We start from the raw sequence: 25,767 nt of genomic DNA, 5'->3' as shown, positions 1-25,767 counted from the left end.
AAGTTGTTTCAAACCTGTATGAATTTATTTCTTCTGCTGAACACAGAAAAAGATATTTAGAAGAATATGGTATAGCCAAACAGTTGAGGTACCCCATTGACTTATGGTTGGGTCCATGGAAGTCAATGGGGCCCATCAATTTGGTTACCAACATTTCTGGGTGAACTATCCCTTTAAATGTTCAAAAGCTTACACTCTAAAAAATGTTGGGTTAAAAATGTAATTATAAAATGTAACCCAATGGCGGAGTTTGTCCATATTTGACCCACAGTTGGGTTAAAACAACCCAGCATTTTTTAGTGTACACTTACTTTTTTATTTATTACATGATTGCATATTATTCACACAAATGTATTGATTTTATTTTATTAATTATTAGTGAGTCATTTAATTATCTTTTACTATGTCTTTGGAAGGCTTTTGTCTTTCAAAAACACAAATGCACAAAATGACACAAAACATAATTTAGGCCTACGGTGTAATCATGCATGCCAACCCAACTGCATTAGTGTTGCAAAGGTAGATTTTGTTTTTTGAATTTCTTTAAAAATGTGCACAAATTAATTTGTGGGATATCTTTTAAACTGTTTACAGAAATATAACTGTCTGATATGTTACCACAGAGGGACAGCATTTGTCAAAATGGCCTGTTCCTAATTTTAGAAACTACCCCATAAATGCAAACATCGTGTCTGTGGCTGCCATAGATCTTCATCTGCAATTCTGCATCACTAGAAAATGCCCTTCATATTGTTTTATACCATGTATACATTTTCAATCCATGCTTTTTAATTTGGGGACAAAAGCACAATTCAATCAATTGTACCATATAATGCCAGTAAACACTGCTGACGAATAGCTGTTAAACATTTTGTCTTCATCAAATTATTGATTCAGGAAGTCTTTGTGAAAACATTTAAAACCTGGAAAACTTTGGCTGTGTAATGTCACTGTTTTTCCCCTCTTGTGTTTATAATTATTATTCATGTGATGCAAAATTCCTAAACTTTTTTTGAAGGCCAAATATTTTGCCTAAAATATTTACTTGAAGTGTGTCTGAAGTTAAAATTTCAATAAATGATCAACACATTTGGATGTTCACAGCTCTCTGATATTGATCACACACACACACACACACACACACACACACACACACACACACACACACACACACACAGACTACAATACTATTTTTGTAGGTGGTCAGGACGTCAGGTGTTTTATTTATATTTTTTGTTCATTTTTGTGTTTTAATTCAGTATGACTTTTTCATGATCCCCCTGGAGTCCTTCACAAACCCCAATTTGGGAAACCCTGACTTAAGTAATATTTAGTGCGCTTCATGTTGTTGATAACTAAAAATGGAATATATTTTCTCTTTATATCAATATGGTACAAAATAATTTCATCCAAATCTGTGACAAACAAGTTAGGTCAAAAGTAATCAGACTAAGACTAAGTTGTCAGACTAGGCCCTCATGTAAATGTTGCTAACTACAATTTTCATTACGTAATTTGTAATCGGTAATGGACTATAATTTGTAGGCCTAAGTAATCTATTGAGAACTGCTGGTAGATTATTTCCCCTCTATCATTGCTGAGGAAAAAGGTTTTGAGTAGGCTAGCTACTTGCATGCTTATTGCTATCGTTTATGAGTTAACAAGAAGAAAAGGTCGTGAATAAACCAATTAGAACTGATCGTCATAAATAAACTATTACAATTATTCCCTGATTGTTATATTTTCAATTTGCAGACGTTTAAACAGCTGTAGAGTAAATGAAACTAGACCTAAATACTTGATTAAGACAGCAAGTGAAATGATTGGCGGAGAAATTCAAGACTCACGCCCTCCGTGATGGAATTTGAACTGTGATTGGCTGAAAGCTACCCGAGACAAGTTGCTATTGAAGTTCCTCAGTGCGCAGAAAGCCCGGCAGGCGCAGGCTGTAATTGGAGGGTAAAATGGCGCTGAGTTCTCAAGGAACAAAGAAGAAAGTTTGCTATTATTATGACGGTAAGAATTGCATTTTTACGGGTGAAATATCGAGCTTTTATTCTCAGAGAAATGAAACCCGGTGCCTGGTCTGGATAAATTCTGCACAACGCTTAAGTTCCTTTGAGTGCTGCTTAATTGTTAGCCGGGTTTAGCCGCACGGTGCTCATGCTAGTGTTAGCTTAGCGTGCTATCTGCTCTTCATCCTGTTGTTCTTATTCAACTGTTAGCAGTAAGTCTACAGCATGGAGCTAACACCAGCAAAATTCACACATTCTTTGTAAGTGCGATATGTTGCATACACTTTTCCACGTGAATTCTTTATCTCCCGCAAATAGCGTCGATAAAATTAGCTTCACATTACGGGCCGTAGGAGTTCATATGAAATGAGCTCGTTGCTTTCATTGATGTCTTCACTAGTGCTAGTAGTAGCATCACTCCAAGCGTTTGTGAATGATGCTCTCGTTTGTAACGGGAGCTGTTTTGTCTTTTATTTTTTTCATGCTGTTTGCCCTTTTCTTCCCTTGTAGTCACGTATTGTGTCGTGGATGGTGATAATATTAATAATCAGGTTGAATCTTGCAGTTGGCTTTGTGTCTAGTTCAAGGCCTGTTTGAAACATTAAATTATTGCTGACTTTATAGAACAATCAGATTTTTTTTTTCAAAGAACACTTTTAGTCTTCTATATAAACCCAGAGTACCAAGCTATATTCTGATTATGATGATTTTTTTTTCTACAGGAGATGTTGGGAATTACTACTATGGCCAGGGACATCCGATGAAACCCCACAGAATCCGAATGACCCACAACCTCCTGCTCAACTATGGGCTGTATAGGAAAATGGAAATTTATGTAAGAAATGCATCACTACTTTCTATATTTTAGGATTTTTCCCCCCAGGTTTTTTGCTGAGCTAATATCTTAATTTGTTTGCACATTTAGCGGCCTCATAAGGCCAATGCCGAAGAAATGACCAAGTACCACAGTGACGACTACATCAAGTTCCTTCGTTCCATCCGCCCAGACAACATGTCTGAGTACAGCAAGCAGATGCAGAGATGTGAGTTGATGTTTTTTTCTTTACTCAAGATAATGTAAAGTCTTAAAAAACTGCAGTAAATTTAACTGTCATACAAGTTACTTTACTTTGAACTGTTCATGTTTTGGATGTACAGTGAAGGTGTTTTATTCTCTTTGCAGTTAACGTAGGGGAGGACTGTCCTGTATTTGACGGCTTATTTGAGTTTTGTCAGCTCTCAACAGGTGGATCTGTTGGTAAGTGGTTTTATTTTAAGAGTCTGCTTAAGGTTTGCTTATGTCTGGCACAGTTAAATGGTTTGTTTTCTTTTCTCTAATAATTCTCAGCTGGGGCTGTGAAACTCAACAAACAGCAGACAGACATTGCCATTAATTGGGCAGGAGGCCTTCATCATGCCAAGAAATCTGAGGCGTCTGGATTCTGCTATGTCAACGACATCGTACTGGCCATTCTGGAACTGCTCAAGTATGCTCTTCACTTAAATTTTTTTTTTTGGAAAGAAGTCTCTTATGCTCGCCACGGCTGTCTTTATGATCAAAAGTTCAGTAAAATCAGTAATGTTAAAAATCTAATTCCTGTGATGGCAAAGTTCCATTACTTTAGTCGTCAGTGAGCACGTTTACATGCACACCAGTACTAACCAGTATAACTCCCAAAAATCAGCTTATTTAAATAACCTATTGTTCGGGTTTACATGTAAACCAATAAGCCGACAACGCAAGTAAACCGTGTTTACTGCACTTCATGAATTAATCAGGTTATTACCCGGCAGTGATGTCATAACGTAATAATCTGCGTATCAGCCTCAGAGTATTTAATTTATTTGTAGTGCTGTAGCGGCGTGTCGACGATTCGACGTCAAGGTTACCGGGTATATTCGGTACCCACTAATAGGCACTGCTTTCAGTCGCTCCAGTGTTTATCTAAGCGCGGGGCTTCAGACTAACTTTTTTTACTAAGAGCGCGCACTGTAGCCGATATATAGTGTCTGTGTATATTAAACTGCAAAAAGATTTTTAATTTTAAGATATTTAAATATTGACCCTGCATGTTCTGCTTGTCTCTGTGTGAATGAATGGCGCAGACGCGCGGTTTCATTCACCGCACACACACACGCACACACTGAAGAACGAGTGACACTCACGATTTTTTTAGTCTCTGCTGTCTCATGATATGATGAAATTCATCTCCAGAGCCACTCTGAGTCACTTCATGAGCATTTTACCGTTTTGAGAAAAACTATCATATCATACACGCACAGAAACTCTAAGGTCTTCACGGCAACCCGTCAAAATAAAAGTTCGTTTTAACTTTGAAAAAATTTACAGAAATAATGATATTAGTCTACTGTACAATAGATTTAGCTACATCTCCATGTATTAAAAATACTACTAATAATAATAATAATGTGTGCATACATATAGAAAGTTGCTTATTTTTAAGCAAGATTTCTCAATATTTGTGTTTTACAGCATGTAGCCTTCAATGCTTGTATGTATTATTTACTTATGATTACTGTCATAAATAAAGTAATTAAATTGGAAAAAAAAATTAAAATAGTTAAATAAAATAGAAAAATAGTTCCAACAGATTTTGAACTAATGTGAACGGTAGCTACTAACCTAGCACGAACAAACTGCACAGAGCTAAGATGCCTTGGTTAGCCCAGCACCACCAAAGTGCACAGCTGCTAGATCTAGCTAACGGTAGCAAGCAGATTGCAGTAGCTTTTAACGTTATCTGTCTAACGTTAGCTAACTCACGAGTCACGACTTAACGTTAGTTAGCGTTAATTCATGCTGTGGTCGTTTACGAGTCAAATACATAACGTTAGACTAACGTTAGCCAGCTTATAGTATCATGATTCAGTACGCTAGTTTGTAAATTAATGGAGCCAAGCAATGTCCAGGCCAGGGTTTTTATTAATCGAGCAACAGAAAAATAATAGTTCTATTAATAATCGTTTACCCCATTCCTATTCGGTTGTTGTAATTTTAAATAAAGCATTAAAAACTGAAAGAGTATTGCAACATGTCAGCTCGTCATATATTATCCTCCCATGCAGTTACAGGTGCAGCATTTTGACTGTACCGCTGCTGCTGCACGAGAGAACACTTAATTTTTGGGTCAAGAAAGAATTTAAGTTTTTGAAATTTCCTCTTCCTTACTGCAAAACGCTCGCTCTGTCTGGATGCACTTAAATCCACAGTAAGTGCGCGTTCCTGCCACGTATCACACGTGCACTTCAATAAGTTGACAGAGCAGGTTAATGCGTTTACGTGCCGGGTGAAATCAAGGGGCAAAAATCTAGCTGTGACGATCGGTTTATTCTAAACTGTTTATGACCTTATTCCGATAAAGGAAAACGGGCAACAAATTGGCATATTAGAAAAATCTCTGAACATGGCTGCTGAAAATTCAGCTTTAAATATTTTTGAAAGTATTCATATTTTAGAACCATTTTCTGTATTTTTGATCAAATAAATGCAGCCTTGGTGAGCATATGACTCCTTTTCAAAAACATCTAGTTTTTTAAAAAGACTGGCAGTGTACAAATTTCATAGAATTTAAGTTTGAGCTCTCGTACAAAGAATCTTTTTTTTAAATTGCTTAAACTTATTTAGACATTAAGCAAAGCCTTCTGTAATCTTTCCAGGTACCATCAAAGAGTGCTTTACATCGACATTGACATTCATCATGGTGATGGAGTTGAGGAAGCCTTCTACACAACTGACCGTGTCATGACTGTGTCCTTCCACAAATACGGAGAGTATTTCCCTGGTACCGGAGACCTCAGAGTAAGTCCCTGCAAGTTAAATGACTTTTGATGAAGTGGGCATGTAACTAAATATCCGTATTTTCTTTTTGTAGGATATTGGTGCAGGGAAGGGAAAATACTACGCTGTAAATTACCCGCTCAGGGATGGTATCGATGATGAATCCTACGAAGCCATATTCAAACCTGTACGTTTGTAAAATCCCACAAGTCTCATTACCAAAATGTGCTTGTCTTAAATTGCAGTGAAATGAATGAGTGTTTCTGAATGTCCTGCAGATCATGGCCAAAGTGATGGAGATGTACCAGCCCAGTGCTGTGGTGCTCCAGTGCGGCGCTGACTCTCTGTCTGGAGATCGGTTGGGCTGCTTTAACCTCACCATCAAAGGTATCAAACTCAATCAAACCCCCAGATAAGTCTCTAAGGGCAAGCTCACACTACAGGGCTGTAAGACTAGCTGAATGAACTATACTTGGCAAGTATCAAGCACTGCTACATCTCTACAAGCACTGATTTGGCTTGTGATCCTTGTGAGCTTGCCTTAAAGCCACTGATATTTGTCTAACCAAACCCCATGTGGGTTTTTTTCAGGTCACGCTAAGTGTGTGGAGTACATGAAGAGCTTTAACCTGCCCCTGCTCATGCTGGGAGGTGGAGGCTACACCATCAGGAACGTGGCCCGCTGCTGGACCTATGAGACGGCTGTAGCGCTGGACAGCACTATTCCCAACGGTGACGCTCTCTGATTGTTTTGTTAGATTGTCATGTTTTGTTCTTTCGATGGTGAACACCCTTTAACTTCTTCTTTCGTTACATCAGAGCTCCCGTACAATGACTACTTTGAGTATTTTGGACCCGATTTCAAGCTCCACATCAGCCCCTCCAACATGACCAATCAGAATACAAATGACTATCTGGAAAAGATCAAGTGAGTGGAATGATTAGCTACACATGCTCCGTTCAATTCTCACTTATTTGTATTGCACTTTTCTCTATGCATATCGTTTCAAAGCAGCTTTACCAAAAATGCTTGTATCTACATTACATTTTATTTTATCAGGTACAGTTCTAAAATGATACAAATCATGCAGTTTGCTAACATGTATTAATTTTGGCAGAAACAATTACTCATTAAACGGGGTATCCACGGGGCATTAAATGGATTTTGAGAAAATGAATTCCTTAAATAGCATTAAGAAGCATAACATTTTAGTCCTACAGGCATTCAAAATTCTGTAGTTTTGAATAAATTTGTATTCTATCAATTTATTTGAATATAGCCTTCATAATTAATAATTTATATTTGCTATGGCAAAATATGTATGTTAGTGTGATAAAAACACGAAACGGCTGGAGCAAAATTGCCGTGACGTGGGTATAGCGGTGGACAAGAATAACTAGACAAGAAAAACAGGAAAGTACAAATTCCAGCAGAAGTGGATCATGTAATGCTTTTTAATGCCTTTTTTTTTTAAATGCTTAATGCCATACATTTAATTTGAAGATACCTGCAGAAACCCTGTTAAAGTGCTTGTGTTTGTGCTTTCGTTTTGCTCATGTTGCAAAAAACTGATTTGAGTCTGATATGCTAATTTAAACTTAATTAAAAATGAAATATCCATTACATATCTGCAGGTTGTACATTGAGATGGTTTGATTATATATTTTTTGTCTTCTCTACAGACAGCGGTTGTTTGAGAATCTGCGGATGTTGCCTCACGCCCCAGGGGTTCAGATGCAGGCGATCCCGGAGGATGCTGTTCAGGAAGACAGTGGAGATGAGGAGGACGACCCTGACAAACGCATCTCCAGTGAGTGCCAGCTTTATTCTCTTATATCACTGACTGTCAAACATGGAACATCTTGACTTGTCGTTGTGGATTGGTTTCATGCGCACTGATGCTTTTATCTGAGTGTTTCTATAAAGGCAGAGTTCGAAATGAATGCATGTGGTTTTTCTTGTCTCCAGTCCGTGCCCATGACAAGCGGATAGCCTGCGATGAGGAGTTCTCAGACTCCGAGGACGAAGGACAGGGCGGCCGGAGAAATGCAGCCAATTACAAGAAGCCTAAACGAGTGAAGACCGAAGAAGAGAAGGATGGAGAAGAGAAGAAAGGTGAGCCAACAGGTACAGCTGCTTTCTTTTATTTCATATTACCATGAACAAGTTAAACTTCTGTGATATTGCAATAATTAGCTCAAACTTACTTTAATGCATTTGTGTACTTTATATAAAAAAGCTTTGCATTGTAGTTAAAGGGATATTTCACTGCTGGAAAGATGAATGTGTATATAAATTGGGTCATTTATGTAGTAGAAATGTGAAATGGGAGCACGGTCATTTGAAATTACTACCGGGTTTCTAATAATGCAAAGCTTAATGCTAATCGGTGAAGTATCCCTTTAAGATAAATTAAAGAAAGTGTGAAATTGACACGCTGTCCTTCCCATTTGATACCAGATGTTAAAGAGGAGGAGAAGGCTTCAGAAGAAAAAATGGACACAAAGGGGTAAGTTCTCACAATGTGGTTTTTGAAATATGTGCCCAGGTTTTCTAGTTTTAACGTATAAAGCCTGCACTCGGTAGGTTTGAATGATTTTATAAGCTTGCTTTGTTCTTTTTTTTCTTTAAAGAAATGTATTCAGCAAGGACACATTCAATTGATATAGTGACAGTGAAGACATTTATAATGTTACAGAAGATTTCCATTTCAAATAAATGCTGTTCTATTGAAAGAATTCTACAAAAATATATTAAAATAGAAAAGCTTTTTTAAATTGTAGTAATATTTCACAATATTACAGTTTTTACTATTGTTGGTCAAACAAATGTATCGTTGGTATACTATAGTGTATATTACAACTTATATTTGCAAAGATAATTGCTTGAATTAATATATATATATATATTATTTTTTTTACAGGCCAAAAGAAGAATTAAAAACCGTCTGAGAAATGGACATTTGGTCCTCATGGATGCATGAACATAAATTTGTCATACACCCTCATCTTCTCAAACGACAAACCCACATACACACATTAGATGTTAGCTCTAGTCCTGAGCTAAGGACTGTAAATTATTTTGTAAGACTCGTTTTACTATTTGTAATCTAATGAAGCGGTATAAAAGTTTTTACATTTACAAGTGTGAAATGACAGATGTTTCTTTTCTTTTTTTGTGCTTTGGAACCATGTTTGTTTGCCTCCCACCTTAATCCTTATGTTACTGTTTACCAACAATAGCACCTCAAACAGGACCAGAGATAGCACATCTTTCTCTCCCATCATGGGAAGCTCTCCCCTTGAATTTCTTTTAAATCATGGATTGACACACTTATTGGCCGCTCTTAATTAGTTTTCCCTGCAGATGCTGTTTGAGTACGGTGTCCTTTACCTCGTTTTTAAGCGTTAAATGTTTGTTTTTATTAAGGTGTCTGTCTTGGATGGCTCTATTGAACTTTTTCCCCCTGTCTGGTGGGGCTTGGCAAAGACTTGCTGTATTGCTGTTAGATTTCAGATTCTTTTCTGTTGTGGTTACGCTAGCAGGTCAGTCACACGGCTGACCACAAATAGCCGTTTGGAGTTCCAGAGTTCAGTGGTTGTGAAATGTCCTTATTATAACAATGACTTTGATAAATAAAGAGAAACTCTCTGACATTTGTGGAGTTTATTAATCTTGCACAAACACTGTTGTTCACAGCTTGTTTTCATCCAAATTGTTCATGAAGCACTGCACTAATCAATATTTTCAATAAACAATTTATTTGTAGTATGTAAATATAAAAGGATGGATGTAAAAAAAGAAAATCACAATTTCTCTATAGGTGAAAATGTTTTGCATTTTAATCAATATTTTATCATTGTACATTTTGGCATTTAAACTGACTGTTCATCACCTTAACTAGCAAAATCCAAAAATAACTGACACAAAGTATAACAATATTTTTGATTTTGATAGTCTTGTACATCTATTTTTTGTGTAAATTTTAATGAATTTTTGTAGTTTTGAAGAGTGTAATCATTCAGTCCTGTCAATCATTTCTAGGGTTGTCAATTTCTGGAAAGGAAAATAAGGGACACAAAATATTTGTACCACAAAGTGTCATTTCAGTGGCTACAGTTAAGCGTGTATAAAAGATTCTCGGACATGAACACATTCCGCTCATTTCAGAAACTTGCCGGGCTCAAATTTATTTAGTAAAAAAAAAAATAGACCTACCGAGATTGGTAGGTCTATTACTTGACTTTAGTCATCTTTGTTGCATTATATGCCAATGATGACCGTTCAAAAATGGGAAAAAGCAGTTATTTTTGCCCAAAGTTTGCATGCCTTAACTCATATTAAAGATATCGTAATATCCCTCTAGATTCTAATTCTTAAACTTTTCTTTTAATTTAACACCCAATATGGTTAATTTCCAGAGATGCATGGATCTCAGTGTGGCTCCATGAGTAAACTGATACACATTTTTAATGGTCGAACATTTTCTGAAGTATATAAAAAAAATTATACATTTCTAGTACATACATTTCAACATTATTTGTATCAACAGAATTTAACATTCCTGTCTGAGTGCAATTAATATTGAGACGTTGAACCGAGGTCCTGACTGTGGTCATTAAAAATCCCAGGATGGAAAAAGAAAAAGAGTAGGGATGTAACCCCGGCATCCTGGCCTCTTAGTATACACGGTATATATATATACTGATTGGCTTCATCACTTTGTCTCCTCCCAACAATAAGCTGAGCATTCTGGTGCAATATCTGCCGTCACTGCACACTGGTGGTGGTTGAGGAGATTTATAACAAAAGAAAATGTTCTATAAAATGTATAATTAAGTTATATTTATATTAAATGTATATTCATATTGCATTTGGTTTCATAGAACATTCCCCTGACATAACCATCCTAGAGGCTCCAGCAAATCATACATCGCTTCAATCATTCTGTCACTTCTGAAACCGCTATGGCCTTAAAGCTTCCTGTCATGAACTCAGGCCACACATCTACTGCTATCTGCTAACAAAATGAACCAAGATCATTCAAAACTATTAGATACTGATGACATTTCTCTCTTGAGATCAACACCCCTTAGAGGCGTAAGGTTTCAAAACAGTAAGACTCAATTTCTTAAATGAAATGGTTTGGCCACTTTAACATACACCCCTAACCCTGTTCATGTGTGCAATAAACAATAGTACAATTAACACAAACATTTTGTTAATTCATGATACCCAATATATTTTATTGCTAACCAAACATGCCAATATCAGTGTTTCTACAGTGATGCAATAACAAAACAGGCCACTTTATATCTCAAACCTTTATTCAGAATGGTAAATTCTTTAAATACACATTGCATCAAATGCTTTAAATGCAATATTTGTATGAAGGTGGCCGTATAAAACTCCATGTTTGGCCTTGTGTAGTTGATCAGGTGTTACCAGTGTGTCCAAATGGTGGTCTGTCTTGGATGTTGGGAATGCTGGCGATCACTGGTTATTACGCCTCAAGCTCAAAATCAAAATAGTGGGGATCGAAGTAATGAATTCTGACGTAACCATCCTCTCCTCCACTGCTATAACTGTGGGTGGAAGAAGGCAGTGAAATCTTTAACTTGTAGAATCAAGTAATTAAGGATAAAAAAGGCAAAACATTATGACAAAAAAAATAGTTTAATGAGGTATCATTAACTAGGAGCAATATATTTTTACAGCATTTATTAATCTTTGTAACAAAAATACAATTAAACTAAGATGAATAAATGCTGTAAAAAAATATTGCTACTAACGTTAACAAATTAAGCTTTATTGTAAAGTGATCTCAAAACTTTAAAGTGCCCCTATTATGCTATTTTAAAGCTTTCTAAATTTGTTTACTTGCACCAAAGTAAAAAACAAAACTTACATTTTCTCATAATATACTTTGCAGCATCACTTTTTTTTCTTAAACCGTTTGATAAAGGATTAGGCATCTATAAACCCATCCTTTCTGAGAGCCTACTCTACTCCGATTGGTCAGACGGCCCAGTCTGTTGTGATTGGTTTACCGATAGCGTGTTTTGAAACAAAATGCTCATTAGCATATCTGAACTCCAGCTTCAGAGGCTTCCTCAACTCTGTTTTTTTTCCAACCCGAGTCCTCATCCTCTGGAAGTGCATGCAGTGGATTTGTTCTCGCAGCGCAGAAAATGGCGACATGTCTACAACACGAATCAATCTCTCCCAGGCCTCAGCTACAACTACAGTGTTTGAGGGCGGGTCAAAGTAAACGTCGTTCAAGGACAGCCAATAAAGACCACACACATTATGCAAATCTGTTACAAACCTACGGAGGTTTGTGCAGGAAGTGAGTCTGGAGTTACTGACGGCTCGTTTCAGGGAGTTCAGAATCGGTTCTTTCTTTTGGGAGACAATAACTCCATTTGTTTGATGTTAAAACTTTGCAGACCCTTTCCATTTACAAACAGCTGTATAAATCACTACATGAAAGGTAATATCTCAAAACGCATGATAGGGGCACTTGAAATGCACACGTGGAAAAGTTGAGTATGAACCTTTTGCCATCTGGGTGGAATGCCACACAGTTGATGGGGCCGAAGTGTCCCTTCACACGCCCAAACTCCTCTTCATAAGCCGCATGGAAAAACCTAGAAGAGAGTGGCAGTACTGGATAAGGATAGGGTTTTTTGTGTGTTTTTTACACCAACCCTGGACATCACATTCAAATTAAACACACTAACCTGGCCTCGAATTTGCCGATCCTAGTGGAGGTGGTTGTGACTTCCATGGCCTCCTGACCACCTCCCATCACCACCTGAGCAACACATAACATCTCTGCTATTAACAACATGAGAAACATTTACACGAATAACACACAAGTTCAGTGCGAGAGAAAATACAGTGCATATCAGAGACTTACGTGATCCATGATGGGCGAGATGGCTGAGGAGTTAACAGGTCGCTCTGTTTTGAAGGTTTTGATGTGATCGAGGGTTGCGGAGTCAAACAACTGAATGAAGGAAGCGGCATGTGAGTCAAACTAACCAGGATTCATTTCAGCCAGAGTTTATGATTCGGTTTCCAACACAAACCTTGGCGGTACAGTCTTTGGAGGCAGTGATGACCATCGTGAGATCCACAGATGACTGGATGTCATTGATTTGTTTGGTGTGTTCCTTTGCCTTCTTCAGAACCTCTCCTGACTAAAGAATCACATACATTAGACAACTATCATCTCTTAACGGGCATTATGATGAATGTGACGGAACATACACGTTCACAGAGTTATACATATGCTGAAAAGTCTGAGGTTGGTAATTTTTGGTGTGTTTTTGAAGTCTTTTATGCTCACCAAGGCTGCATTTATAGACCATGTTTCTAAATGTGGGGATTGTGTACATCAGAGTGCGCATGCGTGTTTTGCGCATATACGCAGTGTTTTTTTTAAGCGGTTGATGAAATATAAGCTAATGCGCCTTCTAAAAATCTAAATTCGGATCTATTATTATTCACGGTATTTTGAAGTGCCCGCAATAACAATACCATGCATATTCATTACCGCGATTTATCGCATTACCGAATACCGGCACATGTCTAATTCAAATACATTGATACATTTGTGATGCACTTTTTTTCAGGATTCTTGGATGAACGAAGTTAAAAAACAGCATTTATTTGAAATATTTTGTAACATTATAAATGTCTTTACTGTTACTTTTAAATCAATTTAATGTATATTTGCTGAATAAAAGTAGTCATTTATTTATATATATATATAAAAAAAAATTAAATATCTTACTGACCCCTAACTTTTAAACTGTAGTGTTAAAGAATACCATAGACACAAACCTTAGCACTGAACTGGTTAATTTCTCCATTTTCATGGCCAGCGATCACAAACTCTCCCAGCGGACCCCACACAGCACTGGTGATCTTTGATTCATTGCAGGGCACAGACATGTACGGCTGGTTGTCCTCTGCGGGAGAGAAACTAAATATCAAGACCTCTGACAGGAAGCATCACCAGAACTGCTTTAATCACCAATGGTCGAAATACTGACCGATTTGCTGAGGGTCTCGGAGGTCGAAAAAGTTGAGAAAGCACTGGTAGCCCATCTGCTTGTCTGTGGAAAACATTATGATGTTCCCACTGAAGTCAAAGCCACACGTCCTCACCGCCGAGCTGGTCTCCAGCAGAGCCAGCTGCTTTCCTGAGGGAGTCAACACACAAACATCATTCAAGACACTGCTGGTTAACATAGCATTTACATTTCATATTCGTTTTCTTGCCATGGTTTGTGAAAAGAAGCTCGACTTACAACACTGGACAAATACAGTAAAGAAGACATGATGTTAAATTTCATACGAAAAAAAAAAAAAAAACACCTTTGATGAACATTTCAATTTCTGAATTAATTTAAAAAAAATTATTCTCAATGGGGGCTTAAATTTGAATGTGTAGTTGGTGACGAGACTGTAAAAAAAGGCAGAAATTATGAACATTTTGAATTGGTTACCGTAATAATAATTTGTAAGTGATTTGATTTTAAATTGTTAATATTTTTAAAACAATATGCAGGTAATGTGACTGGAGATTGTAAAATACAAACATTAAAATGCTGAAATTGAGAATAGTTAATAGTTTAGTAATAATAACAATAATTACAAGCCAATGCAATTTGATTTTAAAATATTAATATTGGGGACTGTCCAACGATTTAAAAAAATGTGGCGGGAAAAAAAACTCAAAAGCCTGACATTGACAAAATGTAGAACTTTTTTAATAATAATAAACGGTAATTTTGTTTTAAAATATTAATATTATAGGTGGTTTGACTGTCTGAAGTTTTTTTATTTTAATTTTGTATTGTTTGTTTGCAAATAATACAGTAATAGAAGTAAGCTACCGCAAATTAATTTTACAATATAAATGTTTACAAAAATATTACGATTCAAAAAACTATTAAAAGGAAAAAAACATTGAAAGGCTAAAATTCTTGCCAAAGTTTAGCTTTTTTTTTTTTATATACTAAAAAGTAGCAATTGTGATTTTAAACAAAAAAACATGCATCCTTTTGTTGTTATGCGTGAAGAAAAGCACAAAACAGTATTTGAGTATTTTATATTGTAATAAACTGCCAACCTGTTTCGCAGTCCCAGAGCCTGCAGCTGTTATCAGCAGATCCAGTCAAGACGTTCTTAGTGTCCCCTTTGAAACGCGTTAAGAAACATTTATCCAAGAACAAATGACAAGTAGTAAAGAATGTTGCAGGTGAAATATTCAAATACACCCAAAAGTCTCAGGAAAACAATATATTAAAAAGAAATTCATTTAGCATTTCCTCAACACAGATGATCTTTTAGGAAGGATACAGTCAGCATCCACACACCAGACGGCACCAGTGTGTCCATTATAAGTGCCGAGCCTTTCTCCATTGACAGAGTACCAAACATTCGCAATCTAAAACGACAATGTATATGAGTAAAAACAATCCCAAAAATGCATTGAAAAAATTGTGATGTTGTAGTTTATCACTTACCGGATCCTTGGCTACTGAGAACAAGAGATCTCCCTCTCTGTTGTATTTGATCTGAGTGATGGACCTCTCATGGCCCTGCAGAAGAATGGGTTTCTATAGGAAATATAAAGCATGAGTGTTTAGTGTTCATGATTTAATACATGACAGCCGAGTAACTGTAGTTACACACGATTGTATGCCTTGCTGTAAGTGTTCTTGCTCTTCCCCATAATGTCTAAATACAGCTAAAGCTACAGTAATAATACAGCCATCAGCTTCACTTTAAACTCATATGAAGAATAGTTGGCCAAATGTAAAGCTTAGCATCTGTTAGCTAATGAAGAACCAACGGTCAACATACTTCCAGTGCGTCTACATTACATTTAATAGCTCAAGTAATACGTAGACCAATGCTTACCATAATCGCCGGGTTCGTATGGGCAGAATATGATCGAAATAATATTTCAATCTGCCGTAGAAAAACACAGTACGCGGTACGCGTGCTCAACTGCGCCCGGTAAAAACGGAAAAGACGGACTTCACTTCCTGTACAGACAAAAATAAGTCCCCATTGAACAATAAACCATTCTTACGGTCCGGTAACATTATACACGAATAGAAAATGATACATTTGTTAGCGCTGGTTTCACAATAATAACCATAGATGATAATAAACGGGCAACTTAAAAGATGTTTCGTTTTTCTATTATTATTATTAGCGAACATTAACTAAAATTGGACAAGAACAGAGACTAGTAATACGATTTAAATAACACACACACACACTAATAAAATGTTTTACTTAATGTTAAATATTTGAAATTAGAACTATTTAAGTTAAAATTTTTAATTTCAGTCAAACAGGCTGATGTTATTATCCAGTGCAACATATCAGTTTATCAACAATGAATACAAAAATCAAATTTTAATTTTCTTAGTATTTTAATTTGCAAATAAATGTATACAGGGTGTGAGAAAACAACAACAGATCTTTGGTACCTTCTATAATGGGAATGTCAAATTGAAAGAATGACTGGCAAATGAATGACCAGCAAATAGGGTAAAATTATGATTTTCACACAATCATCATTGACAAACTTTTTGAAACAGAAAATCTAAACCGGTTCAGTAACCTTGACTGGAATGAAATATGGAAGAGTTTACATGGCTGACTGATAACTTGGTGCACTTCAGGCTCAACACTATACCAGCACTTTTTTACTCCACTCAGAATGGTACTGAAAGGGCACAAAAACTATATGATGTAACTGCACTGAACACATAAAAATATTTTAAATCAAAAACCCAAGAGTGCTGAAATTTACTGACATCTCAGAACTAAGTCACTTTGTGTCAAACATACATTCATTACTCAGCATGTCAGTGCTTTGCTCACATGCTAAACACAGAGATGACATAAACAGAGCTAGAATTGCATAGTGTTCTTGAATCTACTTGTTTAACCTGATGAAATTGGGCAGGGGACTCAAATGTTTTTGTTTATAATGTTAAACACATTAAGCCACTAATGCAAACAGCCATGTGATCAGTATCTGAAACAACTTAATATGAAAACCGTCCAAACTGAAATCACACACACTGAATTGAATCCCTCAGTGGTCATGACATCATTTAAGTGCACATACCTAACTATAAGTTAACGGAATGGGTTAAAGGAATGCATCTACAATGCTGGATATATTATCTGAAAGAAATTAGTGGTGTTTAAAGATGGTGTAAACTTCAGTTAAAAATAAATGTGATAAATTCAAGTGTGCAAAAGCATAAAGAAATCTGGGGTCAGATTAGATGAACCTTAAACTCAAAACAATGTTAGTCTTAACTGTACGTCTACATTTCTGAACTCTGAAAAGAGATGAATAATAAATCATACATTCTTTGTTTGGTGCTTGAAATAATAAAAAAAGAGTGGTTGGGAAGTGGACAAGCAGATTTTACCTAATACAACAACTTAAGGCGAGAAATTAAATAAAAACACCCAAAGAAAAAAACGTGTCACATTACAACTGCTGTTTCATGGCAAAGAACTTTCCCTCAATTACAGAAATCCATCCGTTAAGATTCTTTACGGGGTTCCCCCCCCCCCCAGCCAAACTGAAAAGAGACAAGCATTTAGTGGACAAACACTAAGCATTCCAAGACAGTAGCAACATCCATGCCCCTCTAAATGTAAATATGGAATTTTCTCGGGAATAAAGTTGGATAAAGCAAGCCACATAAAAACCAAAGAGTATAAACGCAGCATAGGAATCATGTTGAAGGCACAATCTTCCCTGACACAATGAAAACCCTCAAAAGCGGACGAGTCAGCAGTTCTATCACAGACGCAGAAAACTAAAGACGCCGACTGCTGATGGAGGGTTGTGGGTCTGGTAGTGCTGGGAAGGATTGTGTGTGTGTGTCCTGGCCCCCCAGAGACAGCTAGACTCAATCCTGGGTTGAGCACGCCTCTCTGTGACTCTCGGCCTCCAGATCTGGCCCGCAGTGGCACGCCGGGCTACAAGCCGTTTGTGGACTGTCTGGGCTGTTTTGATGGACTGGGCTGCCCTCTTCCGAGTCTATCGCTTCTGGTGGTGACCCCGTCTCTGTTTCTGGCCTATTCTCAATGCCTGTGGAAACACCCTGAACCTTCTTACTCAGCTCATTGCGCTCTATCTGTAGCGCACGACAGAGCTTTTCCAGTCGCTGCACCTTCACCTGCAGGCTTTCAAACTCCTTGTCTCGTAGTGTTTTCTGCAGTGGACAACAGAGAGAAAACATAAAATGTACAGCTTTTAAACAGCTACAGTTTACAGTGCAAGAAAATTTTAACTTTTAGCTTTAAAGGCCCTGATATACTTCGTAAAATTCTTGAATAAACTACTGTAACAATATTTCGTATTGGTTTGCCAAAGCGAAATTGCCAGAAACGTTTGCTCTGGCTGGTAAACCTCTTTGAACTACTATTGGTCTGTGGCGATTATGTAATAGGTAAGTGTGAGTGACTGTGACCACCTTCTTTGCTGTGGGAGTCTTCGGTTCAGTCCGTCAAGGTCAAATGTCCTCCATTAAAAACAAAGCTGTAATTCTAATACCAAGTGAAACTGACACCTTTTTTCATGTTTAACAATGTCAAGCTGCTTGCTTTAAAGCAATCTATTTTATAAAGTGCTAAATAAATAAATGTGACGTGACTTGACTGCTGAATTTCAGAGCTAACAGAGCAGAGCGTGTAGCACGTTCAGATCTATACGCCGCTCTCAGCAGCGCGGGTGGCATCGAGATGTTCGCTGAGAATATACTGCTGAAAAGCAATTTTGAATGTCTTTTTACCCCCAGGTGGAGAACGAAAAAGAACTTAAGCGCGAGTCTATCAGGGCCTTAAACTGTCAAATACGACAGAGAACAGAACTGGCAAAGATCCGAGTACAACAATCACCTCCTCTGCCATCTCCAGCAGAGCTTTGTTACTGCTCTCCCATCGCGATCTGTACATGGTAGTTTCCTTCTCCAGCTTCTTAATCTTTTTGGTCATCTGCAGCATGATACAAAACAGATTAAAGCACCTTTCACATAAACACAGCCTTTAAAGATTTATATTTTGATTTGTGAAATGTGTGACAACGCCCAAGACGACCTAGATTCTACGCATGAATGCAGGCCTTGCGGACTAAGAATGCAGAATGCGCTTTTCCATTCCAATGGGCTAGATGGGCGTGTGTAACCATTGCGCTCGCATCTTTTGCAGCGTCTCACGCATGAATCTGCGTTCTAAAAACGCGGTGCTCAAGTTAAAATCAGTTAAATTTTAAAAGAACGGGTCTCCCACATTCCACTCCCCTTGCTTTGAAAAACGTGTTCTGTGTGAACGAGCCCTAACAGTGTCTTTGTAGGAGTGTGTAGTCAATAACATCCACTTATCACTATTTAACAGACATTTACCTTTTCCATCTCTTGTTTGAAAGTTGTGAACACCTCGTTGCTTTTGGAAAGTGTGGTTTGAAACTCTTCAAACTTCTCGGTGTACAATGAGAGCTGAAAAAAAAAGACAATAAATACATTTTAGTGTTAGCATAACCATGTAAATAACCATCACAATGCTATGGCGTTCTGGGTAGTTGCTATGCGATTTTCTGCTGAGTGGTATATACCACCATTCAAACGTTTAGGGTCTGTTAGATTTCAGAAGTCTCTTGTGCTCACGAAGGCATTTAACTCACATAACTGTTTTCTATTTTAATGTATTTTAAAATGTAATTAGTCCTGTGAATTTTCAGAATCCATTACTCCAGTCTTCAGTGTCACGTATTCCTTCAGAAATCATTCTAATATGCTGATTTTGGTGCTCAAGAAACAGTTCTGATTATTATACATGTTGAAAACAGTTTTTGCTAACATTTAACAATTTTGTGGAAACTTTCTTTCCAATAAACACTAATAATTCTGGTTGTCCTATAAGTGTGAGAGTCAGGTCAGATCGGTCTTATGTCCCTCACCTGCTGTTTCAGATGAACCTCCTGCTGTTTCATGAGCTCATACATCCTCTGAGACTCAGCTGCCTCTTTCAGGAGCTGGAAAAGAAAGAAATGAGAGACCATAAGAATTTTAATCAGTGACTGGCAGCCCTGTTTAGAGGGCATAACCACACCTGTGCACATATAAAGGCAGTTTCACAGTAAATTTACAGTACATTCATCCCAACAAAAATAGAGAATAAGTTTGTTTCTGTAACTTCAGCTGACCACATGTTTGAAGTACTGGGCAAAGGATGTAGAAACTCACAAAGTCTTTCTCCTTCTGATGACGGCCCTCTGAGTCCTTGAGCAGTGCCTGTGCCTGATTAAGCTTTGCATCTACCAGCTGCTGTTGCAGATCTTTGTGCTTGAACACCTTGTCAATATGCTGAGAGAGAAAACTATGTCCTTAAGGACACCGGCTCCAAACCACAACTCAAGTAATACATAAAAAAGTATGAATGTCACTGTAATAAATAAATAACCTTTGAATTGTACAGAATCACAAATAATGAGTTCAATATAATGGCATCATAAACCGTATTAAACTGTATTGTTTAACAAACACTAGCACAGATGTTTTCCCATTTATCTTCAGTTAAAAGGCATTACAAAAGTATTTTCTCTTCACATTTCATCTTTTATTTCCATATCTCTCACCTCCTCTCGGAGCTCGTACTGCTCAATAAGTTTCTTTAGTTTGTCAGCCAGCTCCATGTTCTCCTGTCTTAGGTTTGCATTACGCTCGTTGTGCTGCTCCATCTGTGCTTGGATGTCATTCAGTGTCACCTGGAAATGTGAGGTCACTTCCTTCCTTTTCTCCTCCTCCAATCGGGCACGTTGCACACCATCCTCCTGCCAAGTAAAGCAAACATTAATCCATTAATCTCATTAAAGAAAGTACAATGCAACGAGCTTCTGGTTAAGTTTAAAGTAGAGTTGGAGCACTGATTAAACAATACTTTGAGCAGGGAGGGGAAACTGCTGAGGCAGGACACTTTTGAACACCTTTGAATTTAGATTTTGCATGTGGCAGGCACCACAGACATGATGATTGCAACATACCCTCTCTGCATAAATGACAGATATCTTGTTATTTGCATTCATATCAAGTTAGCGTACCTTAAGTGTGCGGTTGTGTCTCTGCAGTTCTCGACAGAGACTCTCCAGCTTGCTGCGCGCCAGGATGGCCTTGCTGTGCTCATTTCTTAAGTGGTCCTTCTCCTGGATTAGCTGCGTCTGCTTCTTCTGCAGGGATCGCATCTGTTTCTGAGCGTTACGGTGCTCCTCTAGCTAAAAGAAACACAGCAGGACCAAAATATCAGTAGTCGATAGCATATGCATTGAGAAATTACAGTGGTAATAGCACTGAGATGTGAAAATTTATCATTAAAGAAAGCTCTTCTTAATGTGGTAATGTGGGCTGAAAATGCCCTGCATTTCCTAGTATTGTATTCATGTCGACAAGCTGAAGCCCAGTCAGCTGAAATGGCAACACACGGTCTGCCAAATAAATGATTTATCTGTGCACATCATTATTTTTAATAAATTCACTCGTGATCTTTAATCAAAATAACTTCCTCTCCCTCTTGCAGCGACATCTCTTCTCTTCTCTAATAATGCGTTTACTGGTGTGAGGACAGGACAACCTGTCACTCACATGAGATCACAGCAAAAGCAAACAACACCGATCTAACCCGATGGACAAAATCAAGCCCTGCCCTACATTTTTTCTTTTTCGAGAAGCCATTTCACTCTAATTGCGATTGAAGTGCTCAAAAAACACGCATGTACGTTACGAAATGGATGTTTGAGCCTCGTTTATTATTATTTTTTTATTTCCCTCCGAAGCTTCGAATATTCGGTGTTGATCACTACCAAAGCTCAAAAAATGGTATTCGGACCACCAGCAATTCGTCTATTACTACATGAAACTATTTTCAAATAACTTAATATGTTTGTTTTTTTCTCTCCACTTATAATGTTAGTAAAGGTTTTTTGCAACAAAACATTTTTTTCTTGACTATTTTCTACCTTCTATCTCGCTCTCTAAGAGTGATCTTTTCTCTATACAACAAATGCTCTGAGATGTTGACATTTCTTGATCATCATCATCAAGTCTTACCAGCTCAGCATACTTCTTACAGAGACCACCCAGCTTCTCCTCTGGAGTACTCAGTGTGTTGAGAGTCTGCATTAGAAGGGTTATCTCTTTGCCTACAATGCAAAAGCAGAGAATAGAATTTAGGTTAAGAATAGTTCTGGTTATTGACACATATTTTACGTCTTGATTCGATTTTGATTCATAAGCTCTAAGCTTAAGCATAAGAAAAAAATTCTAAATTATGTAAACTATACAGGGAACCATCTCACTTGGTACACTACAACAATATTAATGAATAAAATCAACAGAGTCCAAATTCAATTGCTATTTATTTTTAGATATAATAATCAGCACACAAATTAAAAAGTTAACATTTAAACATTTACATTTGTGATTCGAACTTTCTATTAGTGATATAATAATGTTTCCCCTCCAATTCATTGTTGAAATGTGTTCACAGCAAAGACTATATAAAATTGACCTTTAGGTTTCAAGAACCGATTTTGGATATTAAAATGAATATAGAAACCGGGATATTTTCAACCCAGAAGATCAAGTCAAAGTGTAATAACAGATTAACAACACTAAAGCATAAACTCCATTATGAATGGAGGTATGCAAGTACTAATGGTGAAAGACGCCATTGAAGAACACATTCTGAATGCCCAACTGCATTCAGATCCAAGTGAGTGGGTTCACTTTGAATTGTACAGGAATCACAAACAATGAGCCTGAATTGTGCTTTTGTTAGTTAGAAAGGACAAATACAAAAGAATGCACGTCTCACCATATTTATTATACAACCCGAAATCAAGAAAAGTTGGGATATTTTGTGAAATGTAATAAAATCAAGAATCTGTGATTTGTTAATTCTCCTTAACCTTTATTTAACTGAGAAAAATACAAAGAAAAAAAATGTCCAACGTTTTCTCTGGACAAATTAATTGTATTTTGTAAATATAAACAAATTTAGATTTTTAAGGCTGCAACGCATTCCAAAAGAGTTGAGACAGAGGCAAAATAAAACTGAAAAGACTATAGAATATCCAAGTTAACCTGTTTTCAAACGGTCCATAATTAGCAGGTGAACTGGTAATAGGTGAGGGTATCGTGTTTGGGTATAAAAGGAGAATCCACCAAAGACTCTTTGCAAGCAAAGATGGGTCTTCGCTCAACACTTTGTGCCAGATTTCATGAGAGAATTGTCAAACAATGCAAATACCACATTTCTCAATGCAAGATTGCAAAGTATTTACCGTAGGTCTTTCTCCAAATACCATACATAATATTGTAAAAAGATTGAGGGAATCTAGAGAAATCTCAGTTCATGTAGGGCAAGGCAGGAGACCTTGTCCCAAAGTCATCAGTGACAGGTGCAAAAGCAAACATCCGTCATCTTTGGGTGACTTGCATATGTGTGAAGGTAACAGTGATGTGGAGGCGTATATTGGGATTGTACAGAGACACAGTACTGTGCAAAAATCTTAGGCACGTTAGTATTTTCACAAATACTAATTTTCTAATCTCCCCCTTAAAAAAAAAAAAAGGTTTTGAGCCCATTATTTATATATTTTGCTGTAGTGTCAGTAGGAAATTTTAGTTTACATTTTCTAAATATTCCTTTTGCCATTAATTGTAATAATCCAGTGAGATTTTTGAATGCACAAGCAGTCTAACAACAGCCGGTATATGCTCCACACGGAAATCTGATCTCACCATCGAGTCTATCTGGGATTACATCAAGTCTTCAGTGTCACATGACCCTTCAGAAATCATTCTAATATGCTGCTTTGCTGCTCATGAAACATTTCTTACCATTTTCAATAATGAAAACTGTGATACTTTTTTCAGGATTCTTTGATGAATAGTAAATTTAAATGAACAGCATTTATGTATAAATCTTTAGTAATATATGCGTTTCCGTTTATAATTATATTATATATAATTTATACCTTTATGTCTGTATTTACTATCACTTTTGATCAAAACACGTTAGATAATGTAAAGAGCATTAATAGAAAGTCAACAGTTGGTGTCGTTACACACTTAAGCAAACGCACTGACTCACCCAGTCCCTTCACTTTCTTCTTGTCTTGCAGCTTCTTCTGGTCCTTCTCCACACATCCATTGCCATTCAGTTTGGCCTCCACCGGTTTGCCGTCCTCTCTCTCAGACAGCCCGTTCACTTCCACGCCGTCAGGCTGGCCATTGGTCACTGCCACATCATCGCTGCCACCATGCTCATGACAATAGGTGCTGAGGATGTCCTCCAGCTGTCTGCACAGTTCCTCAGCCATGTCACAGGAAGCAGAAATCGCACCGGCCTCTGCCACTACACACAAAGAAACATTAGAGAAGACATACGGCAATGGAAATGACTTTACCATAATGAAGATGTGAATATACTAAGGTTTTGGGTTAGTTTAAAAAAACAGAAGAAAAAAAACAACAACAACGTGTCAGCTCACTTACCTTCATCAGTCTGAGCATTGTTGGTCGGTGTGCCGTCCGACTGCGTTTCGGTTTCTTTAGGGCTATTGGTCATCTCAGATGCCGCGGTGCTCTCCTCAGTATCATCTGCACTGCTATCAGCAACTGGATCATCCATCTCTCTTCTCTGCATTTCTGATCTATGTACAAATATTAAAAAAAAACACCACAGTACACAGGTTAACGACTACAATAAGACACACTTCACTATATAACAGCTTGAACAGTTAGCACTACAGTTAACGTTACAATTCAGTTGCTCAATTAAAACGAATATGACGTATAAGAGACTGACAAAACAAACGAGGATACCACTTGTTGACTACGTAACTCACTACATAACATTAAAACGCGCTAATCACTACAATCCGATTTGAGATCACATTTAGGACAGTCAAACATTAACGTTAAATGCTTCTTGTAAACTTTAGTCAACAACAACCAACAGACGTGCCTAAAAAAAACAAGTGTTACGTTTATCTGACGGTTTGTAACTGTAAATAAACATACAAGTATAATTGAGAGCTGTTATGTGTAACGTTAACATCTCGCTCGACTAACGTTAGTTTAGCAGTCATTGCTAACAAAACGCACAGTTAAATATCTGCTAACTGACTTGGCGCGCTCTACAATTTTACACAACAGACACACCGAACGTATCTGTGCTGTCAGATAATTGTGTTTAAAATAATACCAGCGTCTCAGTTTGGTCCTAGAAGCCCCTTCTGATGTTTGTCACCACTCTTTACCCTTCCCACTGCTGCTTCTAACTGACACGGGAAATGCCAGGGAAACACTCGATGATGATTGGTCGAACTGTGGCAAACTTCCGGTGTATTATTAGGCGTATTATTATTGTTTTATTATTATTGTAGTGTACTCTGGCAGTGATTTATTATTATTATTATTTTATTATTTTTTATTAGCTTCGAATTAATATGTCTTATTTAATTTAATTTTTGCCGCCAGTGATGGGAGCAGCGTCACCCTTTTAGACCATTTGAATCAATTGAACCAAATGATTCGCAAAATGATTCACTGTTTTGAACTCGAAGCACTCGAAACACCACAAGCTGATGAAGAACAAAACATTTAAAGGCGAAAACACAATAAACAAAATATTCTATAGAGGTTAGAATACATTAAAATAAGTCTATTGCTCTCTTCACATGTAAAGCGTCTGCTAAATGATTAAATGTAAATATAAGTTTTACAACTTTTTTTATTTAAATATAAATATTTCTTGAACAGCAGTATTTTGAAATGTTTCGAAACCAAGCTAACAACGCTAAATCACGTGACGTGGCGAGTTCAATACAAGCT

The 25,767-nt window shown here is 37.2% G+C and overlaps 3 protein-coding genes across 4 annotated transcripts; 1 reads left to right on the top strand and 2 right to left on the bottom strand.

Moving 5' to 3' along the window:
• Positions 1 to 1,561: 1,561 nt before the first annotated feature.
• Positions 1,562 to 9,471, top strand: hdac1 (histone deacetylase 1). 2 transcript variants are annotated; one of them, XM_079590862.1, is made up of 14 exons: positions 1,562 to 2,016; positions 2,738 to 2,850; positions 2,941 to 3,058; positions 3,199 to 3,273; positions 3,364 to 3,502; positions 5,694 to 5,835; positions 5,909 to 6,001; positions 6,093 to 6,201; positions 6,406 to 6,546; positions 6,634 to 6,742; positions 7,498 to 7,625; positions 7,784 to 7,930; positions 8,276 to 8,324; positions 8,739 to 9,471. In XM_079590862.1, exons 1-14 carry the CDS (start codon positions 1,965 to 1,967, stop codon positions 8,764 to 8,766), a joined length of 1,443 nt encoding a protein of 480 aa, XP_079446988.1. In that variant the 5' UTR covers positions 1,562 to 1,964; the 3' UTR covers positions 8,767 to 9,471. The 2 variants fall into 2 exon arrangements, with proteins under 2 accessions (XP_079446988.1, XP_079446987.1); XM_079590861.1 differs by having other exon boundaries at positions 1,564 to 2,016; positions 7,784 to 7,942.
• Positions 9,472 to 11,040: 1,569 nt separating this feature from the next.
• On the bottom strand, positions 11,041 to 15,934 carry eif3i (eukaryotic translation initiation factor 3, subunit I). Its single transcript, XM_079590863.1, has 11 exons — positions 15,755 to 15,934; positions 15,358 to 15,450; positions 15,191 to 15,278; positions 14,961 to 15,026; positions 13,879 to 14,028; positions 13,667 to 13,794; positions 12,910 to 13,020; positions 12,738 to 12,827; positions 12,559 to 12,632; positions 12,373 to 12,465; positions 11,041 to 11,400 (listed from the first exon to the last, which is right to left on the bottom strand). Exons 1-11 carry the CDS (start codon positions 15,755 to 15,757, stop codon positions 11,319 to 11,321), a joined length of 978 nt encoding a protein of 325 aa, XP_079446989.1. The 5' UTR covers positions 15,758 to 15,934; the 3' UTR covers positions 11,041 to 11,318.
• A 236-nt stretch (positions 15,935 to 16,170) lies between these two features.
• On the bottom strand, positions 16,171 to 25,267 carry txlna (taxilin alpha). Its single transcript, XM_079591438.1, has 11 exons — positions 25,139 to 25,267; positions 24,427 to 24,584; positions 24,023 to 24,286; positions 21,976 to 22,067; positions 20,973 to 21,143; positions 20,511 to 20,705; positions 20,119 to 20,238; positions 19,833 to 19,907; positions 19,279 to 19,371; positions 18,776 to 18,871; positions 16,171 to 18,090 (listed from the first exon to the last, which is right to left on the bottom strand). The coding sequence occupies exons 2-11, from the start codon at positions 24,575 to 24,577 to the stop codon at positions 17,785 to 17,787; spliced, it is 1,563 nt and encodes a 520-aa protein (XP_079447564.1). The 5' UTR covers positions 24,578 to 24,584; positions 25,139 to 25,267; the 3' UTR covers positions 16,171 to 17,784.
• Positions 25,268 to 25,767: the final 500 nt, after the last annotated feature.

This window comes from Phoxinus phoxinus (assembly GCF_949152265.1).
Source record: "Phoxinus phoxinus genome assembly, chromosome: 19".
Classification (NCBI taxonomy): Eukaryota; Metazoa; Chordata; class Actinopteri; order Cypriniformes; family Leuciscidae; genus Phoxinus; species Phoxinus phoxinus.
The sequence above is the reverse complement of the archived record's forward strand: the minus strand, read 5'-3'. Positions and strand labels throughout refer to the sequence as shown.

Excerpts from the sequence above, each read along its gene's own strand:
- txlna (XM_079591438.1), bottom strand. The coding sequence starts at position 24,577 with ATGCAGAGAAGAGAGATGGATGATCCAGTTGCTGATAGCAGTGCAGAT. Across the intron at positions 24,287-24,426 it reads CAATGCTCAGACTGATGAAG|TGGCAGAGGCCGGTGCGATT; the intron begins GTAAGTGAGCTG and ends CTTTGTGTGTAG. Across the intron at positions 21,144-21,975 it reads GTAAGAAGTATGCTGAGCTG|CTAGAGGAGCACCGTAACGC; the intron begins GTAAGACTTGAT and ends TGTTTCTTTTAG.
- hdac1 (XM_079590861.1), top strand. The coding sequence starts at position 1,965 with ATGGCGCTGAGTTCTCAAGGAACAAAGAAGAAAGTTTGCTATTATTAT. Across the intron at positions 6,002-6,092 it reads ACGAAGCCATATTCAAACCT|ATCATGGCCAAAGTGATGGA; the intron begins GTACGTTTGTAA and ends AATGTCCTGCAG. Across the intron at positions 8,325-8,738 it reads GAAAAAATGGACACAAAGGG|GCCAAAAGAAGAATTAAAAA; the intron begins GTAAGTTCTCAC and ends TTTTTTTTACAG.
- eif3i (XM_079590863.1), bottom strand. Across the intron at positions 15,027-15,190 it reads CTGGTGTGTGGATGCTGACT|GGGACACTAAGAACGTCTTG; the intron begins GTATCCTTCCTA and ends CGCGTTTCAAAG. Across the intron at positions 12,466-12,558 it reads ATCGGCAAATTCGAGGCCAG|GTTTTTCCATGCGGCTTATG; the intron begins GTTAGTGTGTTT and ends ACTCTCTTCTAG.